The sequence below is a fragment of the Aethalodelphis obliquidens genome, unplaced genomic scaffold (assembly GCF_003676395.1).
Source record: "Aethalodelphis obliquidens isolate GAN/ISIS:26980383/991018 unplaced genomic scaffold, ASM367639v1 scaffold59, whole genome shotgun sequence".
Lineage (NCBI taxonomy): Eukaryota > Metazoa > Chordata > Mammalia > Artiodactyla > Delphinidae > Aethalodelphis > Aethalodelphis obliquidens.
In genome coordinates this window covers 6,312,765-6,327,399 of record NW_020838003.1, presented here as the reverse complement: position 1 = coordinate 6,327,399, position 14,635 = coordinate 6,312,765, and the positions used below count along the sequence as shown (strand labels likewise).

The window sequence follows — 14,635 nt, the reverse complement described above, 5'->3', positions numbered from 1 at the left end:
CTGTGGCTACACTTGTGCTGCCAAGGTGGGCAGCATGGAAGGAGATGGAAGGATTTCTCTGCCAAGGACGAGAAGGTCTGAGCCTGTCTGATTCCAAGAGGCGGGGAGGTGAAGGGCTGGAGCTGGGTAGAGCTTGCTGGAACTGATGACAAAGAATTCCCTTCTGGCACAGAGCTGGTGGGAAGAAAAGGCCCAGAGTTCCAGTAAAGTCAACTGCCTCTCATGTCTTCTGGCGGGAGGCCAAGGGAAGATAAGGAGTTATAGGGGAAAAAAAAAAAAAAAGCAAGCAAGAAAATGAACTACTGATTAGAAGGCTAGCATGAACTATCACCTCTTCTACATTCCTGAGCCTCTTAACTTTGCAAACGCACGTCCAAAAGATACGAGCGCTCTCAGGACGATCTCCCACCGCACAGGGCTTCCTCCCTGCCAGAATATTTCCAGTGACCTGGGTGCCCTGCCGCCCGCGGTGCCCTCCATCTGCGGGTTTCAAGCAGGCAGAGGCACAGACAGAGAAGAGGTAGAGCTACTCAGACTTTCCTCCCCAAACAATTCTCCACACACGAAAACCAACTGGGCGAGGGTGAGAGCACATAAGGACAGACCACAGTTTTCAAAGACAACCCCAGTGACAAAGAAACCAGGAACACCCCCCCCCCACCACCACCACCACTGAGCTTGATAGAGTGTTTCAAGTAAAGCAACCCATCAGGGGCCTACAGAGACTAAAAACCTAGTGGAGGAAGACAATTCCAGAAGGAATATAATAGTGATCTTCAATGGTCTCAATCTGTGTTCGCAGCAAATTTCCTCTTTGGTGTTGGAGGCCAGATGAATCTTACAAGTGTTAATTTATTTCAAAAATATTTTATAGACTTCCGGGAAGATGGCGGAAGAGTAAGACGCGGAGATCACCTTCCTCCCCACAGATACACCAGAAATACACCTACGCGTGGAACAACTCCTACGGAGCACCTACTGAACGCTGGCAGAAGACCTCAGACCTCCCAAAAGGCAAGGAACCCCCCACGTACCTGGTTAGGGCAAAAGAAAAAACTAAACAGAGACAAAAGGATAGGGACGGGTCCTGCACCAGCGGGAGAGAGCTGTGAAGGAGGAAAAGTGTCCACACACTAGGAAGCCCCTTCGCGGGTAGAGACTTCGGGAGGCGGAGTGGGGGAGCTTGGGAGCCGCGGAGGAGAGCACAGCAACAGGGGTGCGGAGGGCAAAGCGGACAGATTCCAGCGCAGAGGATCGGGCCGACCGGAACTCACCAGCCGAGAGGCTTGTCGGCTCGCCCGCCGGGGCGGGCGGGACTGGGAGCTGAGGCTCCGGCTTTTGTCGGAGCGCCGGGAGAGGACTGAGGTTGGCTGCGTGAACACAGCCTGCAGGGCGTTAGTGCACCGCGGCTAGCCGGGAGAGAGTCCGGGGAAAGGTCTGGACCTGCCGAAGAGGCAAGAGACTTCTACGTCCCTCTTTGTTTCCTGGTGCACGAGGAGAGGGGATTAAGAACGCTGCTTGAGAGAGCTCCAGGGACGGGCGCGAGCCGCGGCTAAAAGTGCGGAGCCCAGAGACAGACATGAGACGCTAAGGCCGCTGCTGCCGCCACCAGGAGGCCTGTGTGCGAACACAGGTCACTAGCCACACGCCCTTCCGGGGAGCCTGTGCGGCCCGCCACTGCCAGGGTCCCGGGATCCAGGGACAACTCCCCCGGGAGAACGCACGGCGCACCTCAGGCTGCAACGTCACGCCGGCCTCTGCCGCTGCAGGCCCGCCCCACACTCCGTGACCCTCCCTACCCCCCGGCCTGAGTGAGCCAGAGCCTCCGAATCAGCGGCTCCTTTAACCCCGTCCTGTCTGAGCAAAGAACAGACGCCCTCCGGCGACCTACACGCACAGGCGGGGCCCAATCCAAAGCTGAGCCCCTGGGAGCTGTGAGAACAAAGAAGAGAAAGGGAAATCTCTCCCAGCAGCCTCAGAAGCAGCGGATTAAAGCTCCACAATCAACTTGATATACCCTGCATCTGTGGAATACCTGAATAGTCAACGAATCATCCCAAATTAAGGAGCCCTGTGGATGAAAGGCTCTTGGTGCTGCAGCCAGGAGTCAGTGCTGTGCCTCTGAGGTGGGAGAGCCAACTTCAGGACACTGGTCCACAAGAGGCCTCCCAGCTGCACATAATATCAAACAGCAAAAATCTCCGAGAGATCTCCATCTCAACGCCAGCACCCAGCTTCACTCAACGACCAGCAAGCTACAGTGCTGGACATCCTATGCCAAACAACTAGCAAGACAGGAACACAACCCCACCCATTAGCAGAGAGGCTGCCCAAAATCATAATAAGTCTACAGACACCCCAAAACACACCACCAGACGTGGACCTGCCCACCAGAAAGACAAGATCCAGCCTCATCCACCAGAACACAGGCACTAGTACCCTCCACCAGGAAGCCGACACAACCCACTGAACCAACCTTAGCCACTGGGGACAGACACAAAAAACAACAGGAACTACGAACCTTCAGCCTGCAAAAAAGGAGACCACAAACACAGTAAGATAAGCAAAATGAAAAGACAGAAAAACACACAGCAGATGAAGGAGCAAGATAAAAACCCACCAGACCTAACAAATGAAGAGGAAATAGGCAGTCTACCAGAAAAAGAATTCAGAATAATGATAGTAAGGTTGATCCGAAATCTTGGAGATAGAATGGACAATAGAATGGACAAAATGCAAGAATCAGTTAACAAGGACCTAGAAGAACTAAAGATGAAACAAGCAACAATGAACAACACAATAAATGAAATTAAAAGTACTCTAGATGGGATCAATAGCAGAATAACTGAGGCAGAAGAACGGATAAGTGACCTGGAAGATAAAATAGTGGAAATAACTACTGCAGAGCAGAATAAAGAAAAAAGAATGAAAAGAACTGAGGACAGTCTCAGAGACCTCTGGGACAACATTAAACGCACCAACATTCGAATTATAGGGGTTCCAGAAGAAGAAAAGAAAAAGAAAGGGACTGAGAAAATATTTGAAGAGATTATAGTTGAAAACTTCCCTAATATGGGAAAGCAACTAGTTAATCAAGTCCAGGAAGCACAGAGAGTCCCATACAGGATAAATCCAAGGAGAAATACGCCAAGACACATATTAATCAAACTGTCAAAAATTAAATACAAAGAAAACATATTAAAAGCAGCAAGGGAAAAACAACAAATAACACACAAGGGAATCCCCATAAGGTTAACAGCTGATCTTTCAGCAGAAACTCTGCAAGCCAGAAGGGAGTGGCAGGACATATTGAAAGTGTTGAAGGAGAAAAACCTGCAACCAAGATTACTCTACCCAGCAAGGATCTCATTCAGATTTGATGGAGAAATTAAAACCTTTACAGACAAGCAAAAGCTGAGAGAGTTCAGCACCACCAAACCAGCTCTACAACAACTGCTAAAGGAACTTCTCTAGGCAAGAAACACAAAAGAAGGAAAAGACCTACAATAACAAACCCAAAACAATTAAGAAAATGGGAATGGGAACACACATATCGATAATTACCTTAAATGTAAATGGACTAAATGTTCCCACCAAAAGACACAGATTGGCTGAATGGATACAAAAACAAGACCCATATATTTGCTGTCTACAAGAGACCCACTTCAGACCTAGAGACACATACAGACTGAAAGTAAGGGGATGGAAAAAGGTATTTCATGCAAATGGAAACCAAAAGAAAGCTGGAGTAGCAATTCTCATATAAGTTATATATATATATATATATGTAGTTTGCTTGAGTGCAGTGTTTTTTGTTTTCTGTACTGAATTCATTAGCATGGGTCGGTATAAAATTTAGCATAGGTCAATATGTAATTTGTAAACTAATAAGGTCTTAAAAGTGAGGAATTAAGTCTTTTAAATTTAATTATTTATTGTAAAGAGCAGACTAGCATACATAAACAGGTGCCTAAGGAAAACTTGTATTCTAATATGGAACTCTCATGAACACCTTTTTTTTTTTTTCTTTCTTCTAACGGTATGATAGTAGGCCATTTGATTATTTTTATGGCTTTAACTTTACAACAATGAAATATTCGTAAATTTAAAAAAAAAAAAAAAAGAATGAAACAATGCCATTTGCAGCAACGTGGATGGTCTTAGAGAATATCATGCTAAGTGAAGTAAGTCAGACATAGACAAGTATCATATGATATCGCTTATATATGGAATCTGAAAAAAAGATACAAATAAACTTATTTACAAAATAGAAATAGACCCACAGACATAGAATATACTGTTACAGTTACCAAAGGGGAAGTGGGGTGGGGAGGAATAAATTAGGAGTTTGGGATTAACAGGTACACACTACTATATATGAAATAGATAACCAACAAGGACCAACTGTATAGCACAGGGAACTACACTCAATATTTTGTAATAACCTATAAGGGAAAAGAGTCTGAAAAAGAATATATATATAAAAGTAATATATATACATAAGGAATATATATGTAATATATGTGTATATATGTATTTTATATGTATGATCTATATATATAAATAACCAAATCACTTTGCTGTACACCTGAAACTAACACAACATTGTAAACCAACTATACTTCAATAAAAAAATTTTAAAAAGCAAAAAAAAAAAAAAAAAAAAAAAAAATTTTATACATTTACTACCTGTCTTCCGATTCCAGAAACACATACCAAACGATTTCATAACCATGGGCTTTTTCCTGTAAGTTGGCCTCAACACTCTATTTTTAGAAATAAAACCATAATCATAATAGAATGTGTTTTGTCTTGTCTTTTTTTCTGTAGATACAAGAAAACACAGTGCTACAGTAAGGTGCTTAAATTTTAGTCTTTTGTCGAGTCCAACAAAACCCTGCACTAATCTGAACTGGCAATTTCTAGAATCTCTGTCACTGATATATAAAGGTGCTCTTAAAAACATATCGGACTGGGCTTCCCGGGTGGCGCAGTGGTTGAGAGTCCGCCTGCCAATGCAGGGGACGCGGGTTCGTGCCCCGGTCCGGGAGAATCCCACATGCCACGGAGCGGCTGGGCCCGTGAGCCATGGCCGCTGAGCCTGCGCATCCAGAGCCTGTGCTCCGCAACGGGAGAGGCCACAACAGTGAGAGGCCCGCATACCGCAAAAAACAAAAACACATATTGGACTGACATGTCAAGGAAGAAAATAAATACCTCTCTCTCCTTTTGCTCTATTAGGCTGCAGCCAGGCGAAGGAGGGCAGAGACCTGCAGAGGCAATGCCAAACGCCTGATCCCACAAAAATGCATGAGAACCTGTGGTAGCTCATCTCCGTGATGAACACCACCATTAAATCCACCCCTCACTGTATGAAGACGGTAAAGCTGATTCTAATTTTTCATTTCATCCACACTTCCCTATTGGATGAACAGAATTTCACTTGTTCCCCTCACTCTATCCCTTGACTCCTACAAGTTCAAGACAAGGATTCACAGCCCATTCCTAGTCCCCTGGTATGACAAGGTTTCTAATTACCGAGTCGGGTTGCATTATGAAGATAAAACATGGGCACAGGGAATATGCCCCAGCATGTTACATACTCACCTGTACAACTGCCTTCCAGGTTAAAGTAACCATCTGGGCACTGGGAGAGGCACTGCCCATCCAACAGCACGTGGGAAGGCCAGCAGGCTGTGCAGTTATGCGGGCTCTTCCCTGCACACCCAAAACAGGATTGGTGGCAAGCTGGAAGGAAGATAAAAGCAGAGGAGACAATCAGGAAAGCCACCATTCGACAAGGACAGTAGCTCTGTCCCTCCTGTTAACATTCCTGCATCAATATAAGTTCTGCGCACTCACGGAGTTTTTCTTCCAAGGACAGGGCACACATCTCACATACTTCTTTCTCAAGGATGTATCCTACAAAGCAAGCATCTGCGGAACCCAGATTAAGGAAGGCATAAATGCCACAAAACGGAAATCGCCACTTGCAGAGTCATCCATTTCTTTCTTCCCATGTTCCCATTCTCAGAGAATGTCAGATAAAGAACAGCAAGCCACAACGGGTCTCCTTGTCTCAAGATAGTGCCTCTACCATCACACATCAATGGGCCGCTGACCAGGCTGCGCAAATTAAAGAGAAAGGTGGTGGGAGCCTTACTTACTGATTCCACAAAGGTTTAATATGATGTCTACTCTCTGATGGCGACTGAACATACACAGGCGAGAAGAACTGTCCAACATTTCGAGCGGCCCAAACTAGCTGCATCAACAGACACACAAGCACGTAACTGCAATATGATAAATGGGGGATGGAGTATAACAGAGAATAAGAGCATCATATCACAACTCTCTGTGACCTCAACTAAGGTATATAATTTCTCAAGGCTCCCCCTCAGGTATAAAATGAGGCATAAACTATACGTACTGTTGTGGACACTCCATGGGTTGTTTACCCTGCCTCACTCGTTTCTTCCCACGGAAACCACAATAAAGTCTCTTGCCCACGTCTTCCCCCTCGCTCCTTCTGCCTCCTGACCAACTCTAGTGCTTCCCTGTGTGGCCCCTGCATGATGTGACATGCCCTTCCTCTTGGGAACTGTGAGTAACAAACTCTCTCTCCTACAGCGATCGTCTCTTGATCTTTTGGCCTCACCATATCTGAATAATAACAAAATCTACAATTTGAAACAGCCGGTCATTCACCTCCAATCATTCATTCATTCATTTGTTACTAAGCCTCAGGTAGGTCTAGGTGCTGGGGAAACAACTGTAAGACAATGCACGGGATGACCCCATGCATTTCAGGCCACCTTCTCTCCAATGGACAAGATTCACAGCCTGCAGGGACACTACCTTCAGTCTCCTCTTTGCCTCCTCTGCCCCCTCTATCAAACACCTGGAAGATTTATTTAGAGACCAGCAGCTTGGAAGAGCCAGATGGGATTTGACCCCACTGAGGTCTCCATTTCCACCAACCCCCAAAAAATGCAAATTTCAATCTTTGATTTATGTGGGGCTGTTACGGGCTAGGATGTCCTGGTCCAGTAATTTAACTGGCTGTTAAAGTACAAAACTCCCGGTATATGGCTGGTATACGATGCTGTCCTAAGCCGTCTCGTGTTCCACCCTGGCACCCTGCTTCATCCATAACCCAGAACCTAAAGGTTTAATACCTGTACCAGGAGGCCTCCAGGACCCAGCTCCTGAGTTAAGGCCAGGACCCATTTGGATTGGGCAGTACACCCCACCTTACTGGTTGATAAAACTCTGATTATCCTCCCTGGATACATTGCAGAACTTTCTATCTGTTCAACAGTATTTATTACTCTATGAAAAACAGAGCCAGAGTTCCATGTTTTAAAATAATTTCCTTTTTTTTTTTTTACACTGCCTCGTTAACAACTCTAATAGCACAAGTCACAGTAAATTTTTTCCAAGTATTTTCAGAATCACTGGGAAAATATTTCCTCTTTAAAAAAAAATAGAATAGCTAAGCAAATATTATAAAGGAGGGGTACACATTAGCTCATTATTTAAGACGTTTAACGCAAAGTGAAACAGCATGTAATAGAAAGTCAGGTGGCAATATTTCAAAAACCAGCTAAATTTATATTGTCAACACAAAGCCTTCCACGATGATGTGGGGAAGCAACATACTTCTACATACTTAAATATATTTGTGATAATACTAATATGTTCATATTAGACTTTACAAGATTGCTAAAATTTCTAGCTCTTCCTGTTATACCTCCTTAATAAATAGGAAATCAAAGCATATCATCGTGGAATTGAAAACTGGGAGAAGGCGAATTAACGGATTATGAGCACACAACTTATTTCATCTCATTCCATTCGGTCACAAAATCAATGTGATAACCTGGTTCAATGTGAATAAAGATTGTTATTGAATTATATAAAACAAGAAAGCAATGAGGACAAATGAGTTGAAAGGTTGATGGGCCAAGAATTCCAGGAGAAAGGCCCTTTGCCTCCCAGTAGATTTTAGAAATAAGCCTCACTGGACATCCCCACGGCAGACTTCAGAATTGCCGTCGTTAGAAATGTTTAAGAACCAAATAGATAATGAGCTAGTTAGTTGCTGTGTGGCACAGAGGGAAAAAGATATGCTGGGTGACCTTCCTCTCAATGTATTTTTTTCTTTATGATACTCTCTTTCTGTAACTACAGGCATTTGCATCTTTAAAAAAAGCTCATGAAACTTCAATTCTGTGCTGGTTTTGGAAATGTCTACACTATTTCAGTGACTTTTATGAGGGTCTATCGTGCTATGGAATGATTTCATAGCAGCAGTTCTGGTTTGAAGTCTAAGATCCTTCAAGGAAGACTAACTCCATTACAGGGCATATATGTTAGAGATCTGAAAAAAGTTCTAGGAATAATTTCTCCACGTAACACTACATTATTAGAGAGTGGCTTTCCGGTTGATGGCTGAGTACATTTCTGAAAAAGCATAACTGAGCTGCTTAAGCACTAATAGTGTCAGTACTAAAAGTGTCCTCAGATGGTTGTAAATTCCAGTCAAGCTGACTCCGGTAAAAATTTTACCCCAAACAATTAAAACATATCAATTTTTTGTTCATTCTATTTTCTATTTAAATTTCAGACAATGAACACTACTACTTTTTTTTTCTTTTTAATAACACAAAAAGTGGGCCAGCATCCCAATTTTCGTATATAAAATTTCCTGGCTTTTCAAGTCAAAACAATTTTTGGAGGTAGATGTCTTTCAAATTATGATGTAAATATCAAAATCCTCTAGGATATGCAGTAGGAATACTGTGATGAGGGATGAACGTTAAAAGGAGTGAAATCAAATAAAATCGCTCTCCCTCTTTCCCTCACCCTTCTTTTCCTTCTTTCTTTTTTTAATGAACATGATCTAACCTACTTCCCCAACACCGCACTAGATTGGGAACACTTAAAGAGTAAAAATCACATCTCCATCTCTGTGACTCCCGCAATACCTGTCCCAGGCATGTCACAAGTTCTCAGTAAATGAGTTTCTGCTGACTGAAAGGGTGGGCAAGTAGGAAGGTGGCGGGGGGGTGGGGGGGGCAGGGTAGGCGGATGGAAACACTGGCAGACACTTCTAGGTCTCCTTTCTCTTTGATCTTTTCTTTTCAGCCCTTCTCTGTTTACGTCATGAATACTGGAGCTTCCCAAAATTGTACCCTCTGCCCTTTTCTTCTCACTCTTGGGCAAACATCCATAGCTTTAATGATGACTTCCATGCTGGTGAGTCCCAGATTTATGCGTACAGCTCTGACTCTTACCCTCAACTCTAATCACATAAATCTAACTGCCTAAGGGATATCTCTGCTTGGTGTTTCACCGGTATCTCATATTCCTCATTCCCCCAATACTACCAGTATCCATTTCCAAGCTCAATCGCTATCTACTTGTTATAAATTATGGCATCACGCTCCCTCTGTCCAAACTGTACTCACTATCCACCTCCAGCCCAACATCCTACCCCCTACCTGGTCTTCCCTTTGTATTCCCTGGCTCACCTTTACCCCACCATGCACCAAGACACTCATGCTGATATCCTTAAGACTTCTACTTTTCCATCACCACAACACAGCCAAGGTAGGTTGACTTGCACTTCATAAATCTCTGTCTAATATCCCAATTTAACCACCCCCATGGCCCCTCAGTGTAGACCTTCAACGTCACTCCTGATGTGGATTAGTGCAGCAGCTTTCTAACCAGCCCCACTGTTTCTCCCAACCTACCTGCCACACCACGGCCAGAGAGATCACTATAAAATGCAAACTGACCAAATTATTCCCCTACTTAAAATCTTTTACTGGTTCTCTAAAAGCTGTAGCATCTAAACTCCTGAGCACAGCACATACAGCCCTTCATGACAGGACTCACCCCCGTGTCTCCAGTATCACTCCCTACAACTCACCCCTTTGGACTTTATACTGCAGGAGTACCAAATGCATGATATGCTTCTCCAGATACGCCATGCCTTTGCGATTGCTGTGTCCCTGGCCTAGAATGCCCTTTCCCACCTTCTTCCCTGATGAATTCCCATTAATCCTCCACAGCCGGATGATGTGGTTTTCCTTTGCAAATCTTTCCTCATACCCTCTCCCCGCGACAGTCAGTCTCCTTGTTTGTGTTCTTCCTGTATTTTGTGCCTACAGCCATTACAACCTGTATCATGTTCTTTTAATTACTTGTTCAGTGTCACTCTTCTCAACTTGATCACGCTTTCCTTAAGGTGTGGTCTGTATCTTTTTCGTCTTTCTATCCCCAAAGCCTAGCACACCCATGCTATAAAAGCAAGAAGGGGAAAGTGAAGCAGATGGAACATTTCTAGAAGGCATGCATTTGTACAGCTATGTCAGCACTCCAGGGAGTACATTAAAGACCGTTGCTTAATACAGATGCTACGTATCTTATTCAATTAACGCAAGGGAATCCCAACTTCATAAATAGTAACATACTCTTAAACAGAGCACACCGACCCCTCCCCATTTATTTCTTTAATTAAAGGTCTGTGCCTTAAGGCCTTTGGTGAATCTTAAGAACTAAATAGATCAAAATACCACAGTGTACTTTATTTCTTCCCATTCACCCAAAGCAAGTTAATTAATTAATCAAAGTAATCAATGAATTTTCTTATTTTAAAAAAAAAGAAATGGGCATTCTGGTCCAAGATGGCAACATAGGGGGCTCCTGAATTCACTTCCTCCCATGGTCATACCAAATCTACAGCTACACACAGAACAAGTCCCTCTAAAAGAAATCCAGAAACTAGCTGAGCAACTCCTACACGTTAGATGAATGAGGGGAAAGAAAAAGACAAAAACCCACATCAAAACGGGTAGGAAGGCAGAGACATACAATCAGGAGGGAACTCACAACGCCCAGCTTCTCCCTGAGGAGTTAAGGGTTTACAACTAACATCTAGCACCCCAACTTTAAGACTTCCACCTGAGAAATGGGACCCCAAAACTCTAACTCTGAAAGCCAAAAGGGCTTGAATCCAGAAAACCTCAAGGACTAGAGCATACAAAGAAACAGTTCTTCACAAACTGCCTAGGATTTGCGATGGTTGTGTCCCCCCCAGGGCTCAGGGCAGAGGCATCAGTCAGAAATGCCCATCTCCCAGTCTTTTCCTGAAAGAGACGTATTTGCATACATTAAAAGCTGCAGCCTGAGGGTCAGGCTTCTACTTTAACACACACACGTAGAGGCTGAGTGCCTGCAATCCTCTTCTGAGACCTGGGCGCGAGGTCAAGCCCTCCCTCTGCCTGGCTCCAAGTCACTCTTTCTTCCTGGAAAGAGCCTGTGTGCACTTCCAGGGCCCTGGCTTTTGTGGCTGCTGCCCAGAGGACACACCCCTTGACGGCCAGACTCTGGTGATCAGCAGGGCTTGAGTACGTGGATTTAGTTAGGACTGTAGCAAACAGAGGAACAGTTCTTAACTGGCTACCCATGCCCTCGGGGCTCAGTGCAGAGGGAGTGGACAGAAAACCCACCTCCCAGACTTTCTCTGAAAGAGGTTCATTGGCACAATTTAGAAGCCGTTGCAGAACGGTCCAGATCCAATCAGACAGCATCTAGATGCTGACTGAGATCCTCCCTTTTGAGACAGGGACAGGGCTTTGCACACCCTCACCTACTGGGTGCCACTGAGAACAAAGAAAGTGACTTGGACAATCACAAAAGTTTAAGACACAGCCAAGAGCTAGAGCTAGGCTGAATGATAAGGTTCAGAGAACAGACTGGTGATTGTTGGGGGGGTAGGGAAGGCTGAGGGGAGGGGAAATGAGTGAAGGTGGTCAAAAGGTACAAACTTCCAGTTATAAGATAAATAAGTCCTGGGGAATCTAATGTACAGCATGGTAACTATAGTTAACAATACTGTGTTGTGTTTTTGAAAGTTGCTGAGAGTAAATCTTAAAAGTTCTCATCACAAGAAAAAAAATTGCAACTATGTGAGGTGATGGATGTCAACTAAACCTACTGTGGTGATCATTTTGCAACATAAACATATATCAAATCATTATGTTGTACAGCTTAAACTAATACAATGTTATATGTCAATTATATCTCAATAAAACTAGAAAAAAAATGCATACCAAACCTGTATTGATTTTGTGCAATTTTGCCCCATGCAGTAAGATCCGTCTAAGGAGGCAATACTGTCTTCAAGACGGAAAAAGAAGGCTTGGAAAAATTTAGTTGCTAAAATCTCCCTGATGTTTCCCTGACCAAAGCTCTGTGATCATTCTAAATTTAATGAAAAGCCAGCAATGCAGGAATGGGGGCCACTGGGATGTTTATTATCTCTGCATTCTTTTTTGAAGCCCAATGTTTCTACTGACATAATACATTAGAAAATATGTAGGTAAAATTCATTATTGTACTACAGAGTTCATTTTAATTTTTTTTATTAAATACTTATTTATTTGGCTGTGCCGGGTCTTAGTAGTGGCATGCGGGATCTTTCTTTTTAGTTGTGGCATGCGGGATCTTTCTTTTTAGTTGCGGCATGCGGGATCTCGGTTCCTGACCAGGGATCAAACCCGGGCCCCCTGTATTGGGAGTTGAGAGACTTAACCACTGGACCACCAGGGAAGTCCCCAGAGTTCATTTTTAAAATTTCCTTAAAATTATATTATCTTGAACCCTCTTGCTGAACTGTATGGGAACTGAAAAAATCCATCATTAATTTGCCACAGAATTGGGGCAATTTATGTGGGTAGTCCAATCATCCCAACTGTGTTCATATCCCATGCTGCTCCACCACTGCCCAGTTGTTGACATGGTGATTGAGCTGGACCATTAATTGAGATGGCCTGGCCTGAAATTAAATTGTAAAGTTCTAGGGCAAAATGAAGAACAAAGGATCTAGGCTTGGAAAGAAGGAAATATTTCCTAAGCAACCATGTCCTCTATGAGAGCCCAGGATCCCCCACTGCTAAACTATTCTTTAGTTGGTTCACTCTAAGTCTCACTTTCTTCATCTATAAAATGGAAGTAAATATAAACACACATGATTTCCAATCAAATTCTTGGTTGTATGGAATTTTATAAACAATAAAGTGATATATATATGTGTGTGTGTGTAAATAACTGTAAGAATCTATATCAAAAGTTTAAAAGAGATAGAAGAAGGGTTATAGGTAGGATTTACAGATAGAATAAAGGACACCTAGTTAAACTTGAATTTCAGATAAAGAGTGCAAAATATTTTAGAATATCTCAGGTGATACTTGGGCATACTAAACATTTCATTTTTTATGTGCTAAATATTTTTATTTCCTAATCCTATATTTTTTATATAATCATCTTCCTGATTTACTATGAGGCTTTTCCTTATATGAAGAATAGATCATGATTTAAATAAAAGAATCAAATGTGGATCTAGTTAGACAGATTTTCAGCAAATAACCGTGATCATATTTTTTTCTCCTTTGACATTTTGACATGATAAATTATCTAATATCTCAATATGAGGTGATTTATACAGTATTAAAATAACCTTATAAAAACATTAAAACTTTTAACATACTTCTGAATTCAATTTGATCTTTTTAAAGGAATTTTATCTAGAATCTATAGTTTTTTCTTTCTAATGCTCTAATTTTGGCATTAGTGTTATACTGGACCAAAAAGCAAGTGTATTCTAAAATATACTATCTTTTTCTATGCTCTGGGATTTTATAATCTCATAAGATTTATTTATTTGGGTTTTAGATGGTTTTAATAACTCACACATTAAACTGTCTAAGCTTAGTCCTCTTTCTGAGGAAGTTCTTTGTTAACCTTTTCCATTTTATGTATGACTTTTGATTTACTCAGGCTTTCTATGTCTTCTTGGGCTGATTTTGGCAATCAGTCTTTTCCTTTAAAGTAATTTGATGGAGGCTTTCAAAATTTTTAGCATTGAATTTTACATCAGATTTTTTAAAAATCCTGTATTTGTATTTGCTAAATCTGGGAAACCTAGTAATAGATGTTTTTGGTTTTTTTGTCTATATTTTTTAAGTTTCTGTAATATGTAAAATGCATGCAATGAGAAGAAGTAAAAATTAGGATTTTTTAAAAACTGCTATCGTTAGAAAGAAGTTACACCAGTGATATGATAAAGTGGTGTAGTTATCCTTCTTTTTTCTTTGCGGTACGCGGGCCTCTCACTATCGTGGCCTCTACTCATTGCGGAGCACAGGCTCCAGACACGCAGGCTCAGCGGCCATGGCTCACGCGCCCAGCCGCTCCGCGGCATGTGGGATCTTCCCAGACCGGGGCACGAACCCGTGTCCCCTGCATCAGCAGGCGGACTCTCAACCACTGTGCCACCAGGGAAACCCTCCTTCTTTAGTTAGAGACTTTGCTTATTCAAACTATGGTCTGTGGACCAGGAGTATCAGCCTCACCTGGAACATGTTATAAACGTGGAAGCTCAGAACCCACCCCAGACCTACGAAATCTGAATCCACGTCTTAACAAGATTCTCAGGAGTTTCCTTTGAGAAGTTCTGCTCTACAGAGAGACCTCAGCCAAAAACTGGGTCTTCAAAATAGTTGAATCCCTTAAATGAAAAAAAAAAAAAAAATCCTCAGCAAGAGTGGAAGGAGAACTTCTG

The 14,635-nt window shown here is 42.7% G+C and overlaps 1 protein-coding gene across 12 annotated transcripts in view; it reads right to left on the bottom strand.

Moving 5' to 3' along the window:
- The window catches only part of FRAS1 (Fraser extracellular matrix complex subunit 1), a 451,240-nt gene that overhangs the window by 194,059 nt on the left and 242,546 nt on the right, over positions 1-14,635 (bottom strand). For 11 of the 12 annotated variants that reach the window (XM_027087689.1, XM_027087692.1, XM_027087691.1 and 8 more), the window contains one exon: positions 5,608-5,748. In XM_027087689.1, the coding sequence (XP_026943490.1) occupies positions 5,608-5,748 (141 nt within the window). Of the gene's footprint in view, positions 1-5,217; positions 5,468-5,607; positions 5,749-14,635 lie in introns of those variants that run through there. The other variant, XM_027087696.1, reaches the window with a different exon arrangement.